General features: G+C 49.1%; 1 protein-coding gene across 1 annotated transcript in view; it reads left to right on the top strand.

Moving 5' to 3' along the window:
- MYO18B (myosin XVIIIB) overlaps positions 1-17,491 on the top strand; it is a 237,265-nt gene that overhangs the window by 151,105 nt on the left and 68,669 nt on the right. The window contains exons 34-38 of the mRNA XM_044244039.1: positions 9,325-9,438; positions 10,696-10,812; positions 13,126-13,209; positions 14,184-14,321; positions 16,951-17,136. Of these exons, the coding sequence (XP_044099974.1) occupies positions 9,325-9,438; positions 10,696-10,812; positions 13,126-13,209; positions 14,184-14,321; positions 16,951-17,136 (639 nt within the window). The remainder of the gene's footprint in view (positions 1-9,324; positions 9,439-10,695; positions 10,813-13,125; positions 13,210-14,183; positions 14,322-16,950; positions 17,137-17,491) is intronic.

The raw sequence follows: 17,491 nt of genomic DNA, 5'->3' as shown, positions 1-17,491 counted from the left end.
AAGGTCCCAGGCAAACAAGGGTGGGAGGGGTGGTGGGGAGGGGAGTGGCCCATCATAGGACCACCGTCGCTAGCATTCGGTAATTGTAAGATGAAGGAAGGTGCCTGTAGGTTGAGGGGAGGAGGTGATGAACCAGATATCAGCTTGACTGACTTCTCTCGATTATCTGCTCCTGTTGCTCCTCGAATGAATTCTTACTGTCCACGCATTCTGGCCTGGGTCTTGCTTCCCCTCCGCCACCCATGGATGGATACAAGACTACGTGATGTTATTGTAGGTAGTAGTTGGTTCGTCCTCCTTGCTGTTTCTGAGACTGTATCACGGTTGAGACATTTTGCTGTCAATGGACACGTAGCTTGCGCCTAGATCTTGGTGATTATGAATACAGCTACTACATGCCTGTTTTCCCCCATGTTATTTTATCTGGGAGGGAGGGGTGTGTGTGTGTGCGTCTCTGTAGGGTGTAGACCTAGAAGTGTAGTGTCTTTGGATCACGGTACACGTGTTTCATTAACTGTGCTGAGGTAGCCATGTGCTTCTACCAAGTGTCTGCAGGCACGTTTCCTCCATCCAGTGGAACGTGTGCCCCACTGGCGTCCCATGCCGGTCAGCCCCGGGGTTTGTTCCTTATTCACATCTTAGCCATTTTGCAGGAGGAGGTGTCGGGAAGGTTCCATTTTCCCTCACCCTGATGGGTAAAGAGGTAGATTGCCTTTTCATAGTGGATAAGCCTTTTGGAGGGCTACTTATACCTGATGAAGCCATGTATTCCTCTTTCAAACTGTTGGCTATTTTCTCAGTGATTTGTAGGATATCCTGGGATGTAAGCCCTTTGCTGGTTATGTATCTTGCAAATACTTTGTCCTGCTCTGGGGACAAACTTTGAGGTCCACTGCTGCCTTCTCTTAGCTCTGTCATTTTATGAACAGAGCTCTTAAGTGTGAGGGGGTTCACTTGGTCAGGCTCAGTTAGCTTGGAATCCAAATTTAAAATCACTTGGTTGGGTAGAGAGTGTTCTGGTTAGCTGTATGTTCTGGTGGCAGGAAGTTCCCCCCTCCCCACCCCTCCACTAGGGGCTCAAGCCTGGACTCCGGATTGCAGCCCCTGTAGGTTTGCTGAATGAGTGTGTGTTCACTCTCCCTAGCTGGGTCATTTCCTCCTGCAGGGGAGGGTCCTGCCTGCATGGCCCACCCCTTGTCCTTCCTGGGGAGCTGGCTGTCCGGACCAGCTCAGGAGGAGCCGGGGATGGCCAGACAGGGGGTGGCTTCCCGAGGGGCTGTTCAGGGCTGGCTGAGGCAGCGTGGGCAGCAGGCAGCTCGGGCTACAGGCTGAGGCAGCCCTGCAGACCGGGACAGATTTGTGATGTGCTGAGCTGACCTCTTGCCCTGTCCCTCAGGGCATGTGCGTGGAGCCCCTACCACGTGGGGACCCAGAGGGGAGCAAGCCCCCAGGGGCCTCTGGGCTCCGACTATCTAGCGAGAAGACAGACTAGAGACACTCCGACAGTGCACTGTTTAGGGGAGCCGTGGGGTGCTGGAACAAAGGGGTGTTGCAAATATGATAAAAATGAGGGTATGATAGGATGGGGGCAGGGATGGTGTTTTGTGTGTTTTTTATCTTGCTTTTCCAAGTCTTATTTTTTTATTTTTCTTTCTCTCTTTGGAGAACATCGGTATACTCCAAATACACTGCCATCACAGGTGAAGGCAGGAAGGAAATTCTTGAGGTCTGTTCCAGTCACATAATAACTGGGCAGTCCTGAGATCCTATTAAGAAAGACTCTTTTTTAAATTTCATTTTTATTGGGGTGCCTGAGTGGTAAAGCCTCTGCCTTCGGCTAGGGTCATGATCTCAGGGTCCTGGGATTGAGCCCCACATGCGGCTCTCCACTCAGTAGGGAGCCTGCTTCCTCCTCTCTCTCTGCCTGCTCTCTGCCTATTTGTGTTCTCTCTCTCTGTCAAATAAATAAATTAAATTTTTCAAAATTAAATTTTTTTAAAATTAAATTTTTATTTAAAAATTTTCATTTTTTACCACTTCCTCATATCAGGGAGATCATATGATAGTTGTCTTTCTCTGCTTGGGCGGGAGACAAATCATAAGTGACTCTTAATCTCACAAAACAAACTGAGGGTTGCTGGGGAGAGGGGGCTTGGGGGAGGGGGGTTGGGAGAGGAGGGTGGGGTTATGGACATTGGGGATGGTATGTGCTATGGTGAGTGCTGTGAAGTGTGTAAACCTGGCGATTCACAGGCCTGTACCCCTGGGGATAAAAATATATTTTATGTTTATAAAAAATAAAAATTAAAAAATTATAAAAATTTTTCATTTTTATTGAAGTGTGGTTGACATACAATATTAGTATATTGTGTTAGTATATACATTGGGGTATTATATGTTAGTTTCAGCTGTATAACCCAGCAATTTGACAATTATGTGCATCACGAAATGCTCACTACAGCAAATTTAGTTAACGTCTGTCACCGATGAAGGACTCTTAAACCCACAAAGAAATAGACTGAAAACGAGTAAAAGGAGGTCTGTTTAACTCAGCAGGTGGGAAGCCCATGCCACAGGGCTTATAAGAAAAAGCTGTAGCTTTAAAATTCAGTTCAGGTCCTGGCCCCATTCCCCACTTAGAAGCTGTGTGATCTTGACAAGTTCACTAACCTCTCTGAGCCTCAATTTCTTCTTTGATAAAATGGTGATGAAAGTACCTGCTTCACAGAGTTGTTACGTGTTGCAATTAACATATTCGCGGTAAGCATCCAGAAAGTGGTTACTATTATCCCACTACTGATAATGATTATTTTTACTCGGAAGAAGATGGAAACAGTAAATACTCAGAAAGCATTCTGATGTATCAATAAATAATGATCCTCTAGCACAATGTAAGGAAAATGATGGAATGTTTAATAGATGCTCAAATGGTTTGATCAAGGACACAGAGAGTAACTGCCAGATGGTCTTGGAAATTTCCCTCTGGGGCTACCATCATCAGGCTCCTGAGCCAGATAGACCATTGGTGGACCTGGCCTGACATTTTTAATATGTTTGCACTTAATGAATTTGTTCAATATCAGGGCCTTCTGTAGTTTGAGATGCTGGTAATTCCCTTCAGGGAAGGCCTTCCTACTGAAGGTTAGTTCTTGCTTGGCCTGCCAATGACACCATTTCTTAGAAGGCTTCCCTGTGGCATTTGTGATACGGGATCCTTAAATCCCTCACGTTGTTCAACCAGACCCTGAAATCGGGGTTCTAATCGCTCAGCTGTAATACCAGCATTTTCCCTCTCCCTGCCTCCTTCCGTATGTCTAGCCCACTCATCGAGTAGCTTAATAAGTCCAAAGCAAACATTTTCACCAGGTATTTAAAGCAGGCAGATGGCTTTGCATAGGAAAGTAATGCTATTCACTGGGTTGTAGTTGATGTCTATGTGATGCGAATCTCAATTGCCCTCCCGGGGAATGAAAGGAGGGGGATGTTGTGAGAGAACTCGGAGAGATGAACTCAGCAGGAGGGAAAGACTTGTGTGCAGAGTGGGCTATTTGAGGGCCCAGGAAGAGCACAGGCTCAGAGTTCCATTGACTTGCATCTGACCCTGGGCAAGACCCTTCCCCTGCCCCGGGTTACAGTTTCCTCTTTTGTAACACGAAGTGGGCTGATCCCTGCCATGCAGGGCTTCTGTGGGCCACAGTGATAATGAGCAACGAGTGGGCCCACACAGTGCCTCATTGAGTCAGTGTGGGAGAACTCTCATTCCCTCCTCTTTTCCCCATTGAACAATCAGGAAGGGGCAATATTTATCCTTCTATGGGGAGGGATCCATACACAGAATAGATAAAGACTGAAGGACTGTGATTCTACCACAGGGTTTTGGATGGCACTATGTTGATCCAACATCCTTGACAGGATAGGATCAATGAACACTGTCACCTGTGGTTTAAAGTGTTTGGTACATGTACTCTCTCCTCTAACTTGTTTACTCATTCTGCATCTGTCTCCCGGCCATACAGCTCTAATTTGCTCAAGTAGGGAAAAGGGAAGTTATTGGCCAAAATATCTGAAAAGTTCTGAGGCAAAATCTACCTTCAGGCTTGGCTGGATCTAGGTGCTCCAACCATGTCATGCAAATATGTTTCTTGCCTTAGCACCTTTGATGTCACCTTCTATTCTAGGCAGTATTTTCATTCTTGCTAGGAAGAGGGCCATCAAACAGACACTCCAGGCTCACATCCTGCATCACAGAGAATGAACTTTGTTTCTGTAGTCCCAGCAAAACCCCTGATATCAGCCATGCTACTGTCCCACAGCGAAGCCCTCTGGCTGACAGGAAGTAGTGCTCTCATCAGCTAGGTGGAGTCACATGCTGTTTTTGAAACTTCATAGTTGTGTGTTGGGGGGGGGGCAGGTGGTTAACTCCATCAGAAGCACATGGACATTTGGGGGGGTGGAGATATATATTATGTGTGTGTGTGTGTATAAAATGTGTGTGTGTATATATATATATACATATATGTGTATGTATATGTGAGTGTATATATATATATATACATATATATGTGTATATATACACACACACATATACACACACACACACGTGTGTGTGTGTGTGTATATATATATATATATATATATATATATATATATTCGCCTCCCCAGGGAGGATTGGGTGACACTATCAAAAGAAGGGAGAACAGACACTATGCAGACACATCACAGAATTTCCCCTATAAAGCATCTGTCCAGGGCACTTCTGTTCTAGAAGGAATGCAGCATAATGCCTCTGAGTGGGATTCATATCCCAGTCTGTGGCTTAGAACCTGTGAAACCCTTAGTAAGTCATTTGACCTGTCTGTCACCACCATGCCAGGTCTGGAAATAGAAATCACCAGAGACTTTATCCCCCTAACGCTCTCCACCCTGTGTCTTGGAGGTCTGACAAGACACCTGGGAGGGGTCATCCCTGGGGATGGATGGTGACTTGGAACCAAAAGGTGTGAGGTGTCCTCTGTCCCCCCCAGGATCCTCATTGTCTCACTGGTTATGAGGACTGGTGAGCACAACCCAATAACCTTTCCTGAGGGGAGTCTGGCTGCCCTGTTCCTTCTGCTCTCTGGCTGCCCCATCTGGAGAGCCCCCAAGAAAGGAAGGCATTTGTGGAGAGGTGGTGGGCCAGGTCACTCCCCTAAAGGGTCTGATCTCAGCCCCAACATGACTTGCCACCTGACTTCATAAAAATGTCACTCAAACAGCCCCCATATGGAAATAACATGCAGTGAGTTATTCTTACAGCGGGCCATCCATAATGGAAAATCAGCCCGAGATGGCCCTGTATTTCTTCCCACTCCCTAAAGTGTCATAAATTGAGATTTTTAAATCTCAGCATTTAGATGGCTTGTCAGCAGTGGCCCAGAGCCTGCCCAGTAGAAATCTGGGGCTGCTGGGGGTGGGGGCGGGTTGGTGATGGGGATTCATGTCTTGCCTGTCCAGATCCTCCTGGCTTGTGCCCCTTTGGGGTTGGCACCCTCCCCCGCCCCCCACCCCATCTGCCAGGAAGCCTGAATCTGCTCCTTGAGATGGTGGGAGCCCAGGTCCTGCCTCATCCCAGCAATGGGAGCTCGACGGCTCCATTTCCTTTCATTCTCCTGGCCTCTGTGGTGGGGTTGAAATGCCAACTTGTAAGGCTTTTAAGGGTAGGAGAGGGACAGACAACAAAGACAACTGCAATTACTCTCCTCGGGTTTTCTCAGTGCCTGGCACGGTGCCGAGCACGCCCCTGATTCCACTCACTCACTATGCAGGATCACATAGACCCTATGGTGGGACTCTCCCCATTTTATAGGCGAGAACACTGAGGTGTGAGGTTACAAGACCCTCTGAGAGAGGCCGATCGTCCAGGTCTGGCCCCATGCCCAGGCTCTGACCCCCACATGTGGTGGGACCTGGCACTCAGCCAGCGTCAGTAATGTTGGTTTCCTTCCTCCTCCCTCGGGGGTGAACTTGTTTATCTGGGATGGTGTCCGTTTCCTTGGCGCCACTGCACCGATTCCTTGATTCAGCCTCCTGAGTCCTGTCTCTTGTCTCTGACTACTCTGCCTCACATTCTGCAGTCCCCAGCCTGGTCCTGGACCTCACGACCCTGCCTGGGTGGCTGCCGTGGTGTCACCAAACCACTGAGCCAACAGTTTGCGCTGCAAAGGAGCTTTCCCTTTATTATAATCTGGCCTTCCGTTGTGGCCCAGACCTTCCAGAAAGGAGCTTTTCAGGAGGCACAGGGGAGCCCAGCAGGAAAGAGCGTGGACTCTGGGGTTGGACCAGCCGGGCCTCTCTGCTGATCTGCTGCGTGACTGTGGGCAAGTCCTTTCCCCTCTGTGAGCCCCAGTGTCCTCCTATACCAGGTGGTTCCTAAAGGTGGTGCCCTGCTCCCAAGAGGTCTTGTGGAGCTTTTACAAAGCAAGATGGAGAGAGCACAGTGTCCTGGAAATGGCCCCCGACAACAGTAGCAGGTACAACTGTTAATGCCAAGACCCGTTCACGGCCAAGAGAATCCTATCCCTAACCCAGAGGAGCTAAGAAGAACACTAACAGCCATGTCCATCTCCGCTCAGGAATGACTCGTCCTCACTCTGCATACTTCAGGGAGATGGGGGAAAGGAAGGATTATTTCTTAATCGTTGATCATCTACCACCTGGAAAATGGAGATACAAATGGAGCCTTCTCGCTCCAGGGAGGCTCTGAGGACCAGGGCATCACGCTGCCAAAACCCTTAGCTCAAGGAAGGGCTCAGCAGATGGAAAGTGCTGTCTTCGTATTTGGTGCTTCACTATTCGGTTACTGACGGTGGCCCTTGCTTGCCTCTTGGCCCTGAGCCTGGCAGTTTGGCCTAGGAGTGGGACCCAGTGAGATGTCTTCTTTCCACTCTTAGTTACCTGACCTCATCTCCCATGATGGCCCACCTGCTCCTGTCCACCCAGACCTTTCCTTCTTGGCACACCCCACGGTGTGTCCTTATTTGCTGCCCCATTTCCAGTCTTGCCCACTAAAACCTATCCTCCCCGCAGCAGCCAAGGTAGATTGTGCTAACTGCTTCCTCCTCCATCAGTGGTTTCCCTACAGACTGAAAATGAACCTGCACTTCACTCACTAGCCTCACTAATGTGCCGACCCCCCACCCCCACTCAATCCATTCCTTCAGCATCCTGCCCCCTCCCCATCTCTGTACAGCTGTCCAGTCACACTGGCCACCTTTCTGTCCTTCAGCACCAATTTCACTTCTGTTCTTGTTCCTGCCTCAGGGCCTTTGCACCAGCTGCTGCCTCCACTCAGGGCACTGTTTCTTCCTCCTCAGTCTCTACACGGCTGTCTCTTTGCGTCTTTCAGGTCTTAGCTTAGTGAGGCCTCTGGCTGCAGGGAGCCCTCCTTGCCACCTCCCCGCCTTGCCAGAGGCCCTGGAGTCGCCTGCAGGATGATGAGACTATACCTGACTTCTGATTCCCTGTCTGTGGTGCTCCCCTTGCTCAGCATCACTCTCTGTGTGTCCCAGCCCCCACACCAAGGGGAATGGGCCTCAAGGAACTGAGCCTGCTGTGGGAATACATTGTTCTTGGGGACTTGGAAAACTGGGTGGGGAGGAGGGTTTGTGGATCTTGGCTGCCAGCAGTGAGGTGGAGCTGGAACTAGAGGTTCATGTGAGAAAGCCGTGTGTAAAATGGGGATATCAGCAGTGTGAACCTCACAGCTCAAAGATGAAGATTACAAGCCAAAAGGAAAGCAGAACCTTTCCAGAGGTGTTTGGCAGGAGATATTCAAATTGATGGTGACCTCCATTCTCCCCGCCTTCCATTGTCATTGTTGTTATTCTAACATAGGGGCTGAGCTCCTAATATGCTGTGGAAGACATTCTCTGCCCAGTTTGGAAGGAGATGAAAATGACCCCAAAGGGGCTTTACCCATAGAGCAGCCCCCCCAACCTTGGTCAGTTGTCTTGCGGTGATCTCCTCTCCACAATGGCTCAATTGTTTTCCTTTTATAGATCAATGGGGCCCTCCCACTTGCTTGGTGGCCTCAGGGACCAGAGACTGTATGCACATCATTTCACAGGGACTCTAGCTTGCCTTTTTTTTTTTTTCCCCCTATCTGGGAGCCCCAACCTTACTATTATTAATTTTGGTGGGGCAGTGGCCTGGCTGTGAGAATCAGCTGGTCTGGACAATACAAGCAACTGTTTTCACTCCTTGCAGCTAGCTGTGTGACTTCAGGCAAGGCACTGTCCCTCTCTGAACCCTGAGCATTCTCCTTAGTCGATTTCTGAGACCGTGTTCTGCTCAGGGATTCTAGGGTTTGGAAATCCAGGGGAAACTGCCAACTGTAGCATGGACCTAGGGATTGTGACCAAATGTGTTTTTTTCCAGTGGGGAGTGACCATCTTCTGGGGCTGTGTAGGAACTTGGAGCTGTTAGGAGGCTGGCTGGGTGCAGGCAGGTCAATGGATGAGAAAGGAAAGAGTGGGAAAGAAAAACTTTGTTTAGGTCAGTGGCTCTTAATCTTTGAGAAAATGCTCCCATGGCAAAAAGTTCACATACCATTTAAAGGGGGTTTGCAATGCTGAAACCTGGTTAAGAGATGTCTACTTGGGGGCACCTGGATAGCTCAGTCTGACTTTGGCTCAGGTCATGATCTCAGGATCCTAGGAGCGAACCTAGTGTCAGGGTTCCCTGCTTCCCGCTTAGATGAGAATCTGCTTGTCCCTCTCCCTTTCCCTCTGTCCCTCCCCCAGCTTATACTCTCTCTCTCTCTCCCTCACTCTCTCTCTCTTTAAAAAAAAAAATAAATAAAGGAAACATCTCCTTGTCAACTTCCTACTGACTTTCAAGGACCTCTTCCAGGAAGCCTTCCCTGACTTCATCTTGTATTCTTAGTGTCTCTATGTCTTCCTTCCTTTGCTGCTCAATGAGGCTGTCCCTTTCTGATTCCCCTTCTTCCATGGTGGGCCAGGGGTCAGACTGACTGTTCACGGCACACATTAAGTGGGTGTCAGCAAATATTTGCTGAGCGGGGCTGGGGCCTACCTCCTGGCACCAAAGCGGACTAGCCTTATTACATGGGACAGCACCTGTTCAATTTTGAGTAGCTCAGAATCTGGCCGCCTCAGATGCAAACGAAGTCGCTTCCCCTCGTTGTGGGTTGATGAATAGTTGCAAAGACATGGGGACCATCTGTAAATTATTGTGCCACCGGAGAGGGGCTGAGCCAGAGGGGAAGGGCATTCAAGGAGGAGGCCTTATGAGGCTCTTCTCTTCTCATTCTCCTGCCTGGCACAGTTGGAGCAGAGCGAAGCTAAGTGTGAGGATGCTTTGAAGACGCAGAAGGCACTGACCGTGGACCTGGAGAACATGCACAGCGAGCTGGAGAACATGACCCGGAGCAAGAACCTGGTACCTGTCCCTTCCTGGAACTGTGGGGCCCCGGGCCAGCTCAGGGCTGTGGGGGCTAGCATGGGCCCACTCTGTGCTCTACACTGTAAGAGGGACAAAGGGCACTTATTGGGGACTTCCTGAGAGCACAGATATCCTACTATGAGCTGAGCCTTATAAAGGTATAAGGGCATATATGAGGGCTGACTGTGTGTTCACCTCTGCAAAGGTAGACCTACTGTGTGCTCAGCATGGTGGGGATGTATTTAGTAGGAACCTGTTGTTTTCTCAGCACCCTACCTGGGAACAGAAATGTCTATAGTATTCCCACAGTGTGCTCACCACTGTAAGTGGTTCCCAGGCACCTGTTGTAGTCCCCCTGTGTGCTTACCACCATTACAGGGGACTTGGCCTTTATAATTGAAAGGGTGTATGTTCATTCTTATAAATGGAGATGAGCGTATCTCTCACAGGCCCACCTAGGCTCACTCCTATAAGGGACCCAGCCATCTATTATGAACCTACTATGTGCTCACCCCCGAATGGGGGAAGTGAACACATATTATGAATCTACTATATTGGCAGAAATCAGGTGTGCCTTTCTAAGTCACCAATCTGTGCATAAAAGGTGAGCTTAAATTTTTACTCCATATGTGAAATTCTAAAATTTAAGTGTAGCCACAGATTTATAGGCAAAAGTTTGTCTCAAGGTCCCCTTTGTTCTAGATTTTTTTAGCACCAGGTTAAGAGGAACTTGCCCACAAACATTCATATGCACACATGCACATAAATGAATGCACGCTCTCACCTCCAAAATCACCAGACACACAGATCAATGCCCTCTTAGGTAAAATATGCATCACTTCTACCCAACCACCGAAGACATATTTCCTGAGCACCTGCTGTAGGCAGGCCTGGTACAGCGGGGTGGGGAGAGGAATAGATCTGTTAACAGAACAGAGTCCTGGTCCTCAGAGAGAATCTGTACTCAGAGAGGTCTGTACTCACGTGCAAGTCCCAGGCATGAAATGTGAGCCCATGTGGGCTTACACAGATGTCTAGCCATCACGGGCACACATGTATTCACACAACCACATGTGTGCCCCCCCACACACACATCATGCACGGACACACCCATGACCATCCTTTCTAGTACATGGTCACTCATCTGACACACTCACACGTGAGCCTCCCCACTTGGCTCTTCCTGAGGCCCCTGGTGTCCCCCTCCCAGCCACCCTTCTAGACCCCTCCCCCACCCTTGTCCTGCCTCCCCAGGTGGACGAACAGCTGTACCGGCTGCAGTTTGAGAGAGCAGACCTGTTGAAGCGCATCGACGAGGACCAGGACGACCTGAACGACCTCATGCAGAAGCACAAGGATCTCATTGCTCAGGTGGCGATGGAGAGTGGAAGGAGGTTTAGTGGCCTTGGGCCGGGCATGGGGGGCCGGGGGAAGAGGTCAAGAGAGGGGGTGTGATTGGGCCGCTCTCTGATCCTAGGACCTGGGTGGGATAGATGCCAAAGCGATGGGGACAGTGAAATTCCATGTCCTAATGGAGGCGGGTGTCCCCTTCAGATGGGTGTGCATTCCTGGAAGGCATCTCCACCAGGAAAATTTTTGATTTATGTATACATATATCTACACATCCTCACACCCACGTACCCTTCTAACTACCCATCAAAATATTCATCCATCCACCATTGCTCTGCTCATCTGTCCCCCATTCACCTGTCCTCATTTTAGCCACCCATCTACCCTTTCTTCTACCCATTCACCCATACCTCTACCCATTCACCCACTACCCACCCAGCCACTCCTCCATCCATCCATCCTTCCACTCACTTACCCATTCTTCCATCCATCCTTTCATCTATTCATCTGCCTCTCCATAATCTATGTCTATATCCATTCATTTGTTTAATAATTACTGGGCCCCCACCATGCATTTGCTACCATATGAAATGCCAAAGATACTGGATTGAGAAAATCACATCCTGTCCCTGCATTCACATGAGGTGAATGGGCTGGGCAGACCTTCTCATATAATCACCCAGAACAGAGCAGGAGCACTTGCAAAAGGAGCTTAGAGTCTGGAAAGAAATGAGCACATTTCTGTAAATCTTGACCTAGGTTGGAGGTCAGGGAGGGCTTCCCCGAGGAGGTGACTCTCAGATGGAGATCTGAATGAGGCACAGGAGTTAATTAGGTTGGGTGGAAGTGAGGGTTGCGGGAAGTGTTCCAGGCAGATGGAACAGCACAGGCAAAGGGCCTAATATGGCCCATTTGAGAGGCTGGAAGGAGGCCAGCGAGGGGAGCATGATCCAGGAGGAGCTCAGCGAGGCCGGCAGAGCAGGGCCAGACTGGGGGCTCGAAAGCTGAGATGAGTTTGGATTTTATTTTATGTGTGATGGGAATTATCAGCAAATGTTTTAGTGACCAGAACAAGAGGGAGAGGGTTAGCTGGCTTGTACTGGGGAGTGGAGTAGATGTGGGTAGGTGGCCAGACCCAGGACACAGTCAGGAGGTATGGTGGTAGGATGGGGTGCAGCAGAGGCTTTGGGGTTAAACAGACTGATGAGTGATGGGGATCCCTGGCAGGTTTCTGATAACTGGGGGGTGGAGAGAGCAACTTCCTCCAAGAGTAAGGAGCATCTTCCCCACGTTATACCCCAGAGGGGATCTATGATACCTTACCTGCCAGACTTCAAATGCATCCTACCAAGATGGGATCTGGGGGAATTTCTGCCAAAAAAAGGAATAATGATAATAAAAACAACCAATTTAGGGCACCTGGGTGGCTCAGTGGGTTAAGCCTCTGCCTTTGGCTCGGGTCATGATCCCAGGGTCCTGGGATCGAGCCTTGAATCGGGCTCTCTGCTCAGCAGGGAGCCTGCTTCCCCTCTCTCTGTCTGCCTGCTGCTCTGCCTACTTGTGATCTCTCTTTCTCTGTCAAATAAATAAATAAAATCTTAAAAAATAACCAATTATATCCTTGACATTACAGCAGTCATCACAGAAATAACCTATGCCCTCTTCTGCCTTTGTGACTCACACTTATTTTGGGTCAAAGGGAACTTTCTGCATTGGATCAATTACAGAAACAGTATACACATATGTGTGTCATAAATAATTTAAATAATAAAGACAGGTGGAAAATAGAAAGCGAGGGGCCCTTCTGCCCGTTGGAATTCCTCTCTTCAGAGATAATCACGCTTAACAGTCTGGTTCTCCTTTTTTTAAAGGACGTTTATAGTCTCCACTGCCTCATTTCATCTCTGAACAAAGCCCAGGTAGAGGAGCTAAGCAGAGACTCTCAGCCCATTTTACAGATGGGGATACTGAGGGACAGAAAGGCCAAGGCCAGTATCCAAGTCTAGAATCCCAGTCACCTGACACTCGGGAGTCCCCTTCCCTTCTAATCTGGCCCTGCTGCCATGGCCAGCCCATTTCCATCTGGGCTCTCAAGAGTGTCTGATAGTGGGCTGGGCAGTTGACCAAAGCCATGGGCTTATATAATGGGAGTGACTCAGCAGACACTGAGATGGACGATGTGGGGAGGATGTAAGCAGTAACTCTTTGGAACGAGCTATTGTCACGGAGGCTCTGAGACATCTGGAGGGTGGAAGTGGGGAGAAGGGCTTGCCAGCGGTAGGTCCCCAGTGAAGCCTCAAGGTGACTTTTTTTTTTTTTTTTTGGTCTCACTAGTCTGCTACTGACATTGGACAGATCCAAGAACTGCAGCTACAGCTGGAGGAAGCCAAGAAGGAGAAGCACAAACTTCAAGAACAAGTACGTGCTCAGAGCTGCCCTTATGGTGGGGAGGAAAGGAAGGGGTCTTTCTGGGACCTCCCCATTTGGGATCCTGGAAAACTGTCCCTCATCCATCCATCCATCCATCCGTCTACTCACTCAACTTGAGCTGTGCACCAAATGAATTGAGTGGAAACACACACACACACACACACACTGACTCTTGCTCATGCCAGTTCAGCCTCCAGACATGCCCTATGCAGTGAAACTCATCAGCCATTCTGTGCAAGATTTTCCTCCTCTGAGAAATGTTCTCAAGGACAAAGGGATGGTCTGGGCGAGACAGGATCCTTCCTCATCCTTTGTGAAATCTTCCTTTGAAGCCATGGTTCTTCCAAACACCTCCGAGTTTCACTCATTAGCTAGAGGGTTGCTCTTATCCATGCAATTCTCAAAGCCCTTCTTGAACGGTTGTGTGCACCTGCTTAGGGTTTCTGCCGATGTGACAGGGCCTTGAGCAAATGTCCCTAGGTGTGAGTAACACCAACAGCACAAAAATAATGGCAACACGAGGCTTCTGCTGGGTGCTTATTATATACCAGCTACTAATGGCCATCAGTCCTCACACACACAAAAGTGAAAGAAGGAGCTCAAGGAGGCGAACTGCCCAGGTACCTCCTGCTGGAAAGGGGCAGAGCCTGGCTTTGAACTCTGATGAATGTGCTTGGGTCCCAAGCCCACACTTGGTTGCATGCTGGGATCCCGAAGCTTGCTGATTGAAAGTTTTGTGTTAGATGCTGAAGACACACGGTAAACATCACCTCCAGCCTCAGTGACCCCATGGCATGAGCTGCTGGGAGGGTACTGACAGTTTGTGCTTGTCCCTTGAACACATATCATCAGAGCCAAGAAGGAGGCGGTGTGAATGGGCCTGGGGTTAAGTCCTGTATGTGTCTTGATGCTGGGACTTGGGGCCAGCAGGTGGCCAATGGATGTCTCGGGTTCGCCCCCAGCTGCAGGTGGCTCAGATGCGCATTGAGTACCTGGAGCAGTCCACCGTGGACCGAGCCATTGTCAAGAGGCAGGAGGCGGTCATCTGTGACCTGGAGAACAAGACGGAGTTCCAGAAAGTGCAGATTAAGAGATTTGAGGTATTGGCGGACATGCAGGTGTTACTCAGGGTGAAAGCAGTGGGGCTTTTGTAAATGCTCTGTCCATCCTCTGACCATCCTTTCATCTGCTCATGCCTTTCTCTGAATCCATATTCCTCTACCATCTCCCATCAGTGTTCCTTCCCCCCAACTCCCTCCTTTCTGCCTGCCTCAGACACATGGTCCTGTAAGTACCTATCTGTCCAGGCTATCCACCGCCATCCTCCTCTGTCTACCTCCATCCATCATCCATCCCCCTTCTGTCTCTTCTTCCTTCCTTTCTCCACTATCTTCTCTTCCTCTGATCCTTCCCTTTCTTCAGACCTTGACCTTTCTGTCTGTCCACGTTTTTATCCACTGATCCCGTCCTGCCCATCTCCATCCCTCTCATACACTTATGCATGCAACACTCGCTTTGAGCAGAAATATATTTTGCTCTTAGTATGTACCAGGCTCTGGTTTAGGTGCATGGTGGGTGGAGGTACAAAAAAGCAGATTCCACTTTCCAGAAACATAGAGTGTTGTAGGAGATGTGGGTGAAATATGTGTAGAAATACAGAGAGAGGGCTGGGAGGTTTAGGAGATGTTGGTCTTTTCAAGCTGGGGAATCAGGGAGGCTTCCAGGAGGAGGTGGCATTGCCTGCTGGACCTTGAGAAGGGCAGGTAATACATAGACAGGCTGGGGCAAGGTTCAATGATTACATTTACCTTTAGCTCTGTGGGCCAGTGACAGGAGCCATGACCCAGTGAACCTCACCATTGTCAAAGCTGTTTCTCATCTCTCTCTCCTCTGGAAGTTCATCGCAAACCCATGGGGCAGGTGGCATCTGTCCCACCAAATAAACTACAAGGTGTGCCCAGTGAGGTCAAGTGACCTGTTCAAGATACAGTTAGGTAGTGTCAGAGACAGGACTAGATTGACAATAGACCCTCACTGTTCCCAGGCTATAATTTCTCTGCAGTCAGCTGGCTTAGCCACAGGATGATGGTGCATCTGGAAATGGGAGGCTGCATTCCTCACTTAGAAACCTTCTCCCCCCCCCAAAAAAAAAAAAAAAAAAAAGAAACCTTCTCCCAATCCCCTGCTGGGCATTTCGTCTCTAAGAAGGATGGTTTATATGAAGAACAGAGAAAGATTCTTCTTTGCCTTGACCCTCAGTGCTTCTCAGAATTGCTCAGGGGATCCCTCAAGGCATAATTGTCTCTGCAGATCACCTCGGAACACTTTGCTCTCCTACATTTTAAGTGTACATAATGTTGGGCTCTTTCAGATTTTTTTTAAGCTTGATTCTAGCATAATCAAGTGATAGCAGAGAAGTAAATAAAATTACAATAAAAGAAAACTTTCAGTGGCAGATTCTATGTCCAAATTCACTTCCCCCCTCTGCCATCATGATCTGAATTTAGTAGAATCCCAGGTCCTTGAGATGAGGTACCTTGGGAACACCATTTGTGAACTGATCTTCTTCCTTTTAACCCCCCTGCTGCCCTTTGAAATTGTTGCTAAACTCCATTCGAAAGGCAAGGGCAATTGAATAGTAAAGCTTTTCTTTTAGACCATTATTCAGGCTCTGATCTGGAGAGGGGCTCAGAGTCGTGAGCAAGGGCCTAAAATATTCATGCAGGCTCAGTTTTAGGTCAACACTCGAGTATTTGCCCATCAGAATCGATTGGCTCCGGGCTTGTTGGCCAACTAATGAATTCTGCAGAACAGTACTTGGGTTTGTTTTCTCTAGCAATGGTGATGCCCACAGCTCCTTTCTCTTTACTGTTTCATTGTGTCCTCTTGGCTTGTCCCCCTCCCACACACACCCAGAAAAGGGAAAATGCCTTAAAGCATAAGAGCTGAGGCGCATTCATGGAAGATTATCTGATCAAACCTCCTTGTTTTACAAATAGGGAACCCAAAACCCACGCTGGGAAGGGGTTTTGATTTCCCAGTGTGGTGTGCGCCCCAATGCACAGCTTCATAAAATGATGAGGGCTGCTATAAATATTAATAATTCCCAACCCTTGTCTAGAATGCCTGGTGTGCCAGGCACTGAGCTGAGCCGTCTGCAGAACTTAAAGTTTTCAATTCTGACAGTATCCCTTGGACATAAATCTTATTATCATTCCTGTCTCTCTGAAAGGTTAAATAACTTGCCCAAAGTCACACAGCCAGGAAGAGGTAGTGGTGAGGATTGAACCTAGAGTGTATTCAAAACCAGGGTGCTGGGGTGCCTGGGTGGCTCAGTAGGTTAAGCCTCTGCCTTCGGCTCAGGTCAGGATCGAGCCCTGCATTGGGCTCTCTGCTCGGCGGGGAGCCTGCTTCCACCTCTCTCTCACTCTCTCTTTCTGCCTACTTGTGATCTTTCTCTCTCTGTCAAATAAATAAATAAAAATCTTTATAAAAACAAACAACCAGGGTGCTTATCCATATGCAAGGCTGCCTCTCGGTATAGCAGTTATCATTGACTAGGTTTTTAAAGTAAATTCTTCTTTTCTGTAGCTGAAATCAGAATGATCATCCTGATGACTTTATACAAATGCAGAGACACTGAGCACAGGATTTCTCTTCCCCGAGCCCCTGTCCCCTGCCCCTGGCCTCTAATAACGAGATGGGTGTGTGCTCTCTGCTCTGATCCAGGTCCTGGTGATCCGGCTTCGGGACAGCCTGATCAAGATGGGTGAGGAGCTCACACAGGCGGCCAAGTCCGAGTCCCAGCAGCGGGAGAGCAGCCAGTATTATCAGCGGCGCCTGGAGGAGCTGAAGGCGGACATGGAAGAGCTGGTGCAACGCGAGGCAGAGGCCAGCCGCAGGTGCATGGAGCTGGTGAGTGCTGTCCCCAATGCTGGCTGTCATCTGATGGAGGATTTCAGGTGCAGGAGTGCCCTCCTGCCTTTTCAATGGGAGCCTCCACCTGGGCTGTTCCTCGGGGCCTTTGGAAAGCAGGGAGAAACCAGAAAGGGTTGGGCAAGGAAACGATGTTGCTATTGGCTGCGGACTCTGGGGGCGGGCCCAAAGTGGACCAATGGCATTCACTGCTGCTGGATAGCCGCCCAGCACGTGTGCATTTCAAATTGCAGACTTTCTTTTCCTGCCTCACACTTTCCACTCCAAAGGCAGGGCAGCCTCTTGGGAAGAGGAAGGAACCAAGGTTGATTAAATGTTTACCTTGCATGGAGTC

The sequence above is a fragment of the Neovison vison genome, chromosome 3 (genome assembly GCF_020171115.1).
Source record: "Neovison vison isolate M4711 chromosome 3, ASM_NN_V1, whole genome shotgun sequence".
Classification (NCBI taxonomy): domain Eukaryota; kingdom Metazoa; phylum Chordata; class Mammalia; order Carnivora; family Mustelidae; genus Neogale; species Neogale vison.
Note: the sequence above shows the minus strand (reverse complement) of the source record. Positions and strands in the feature narration are given on the sequence as shown.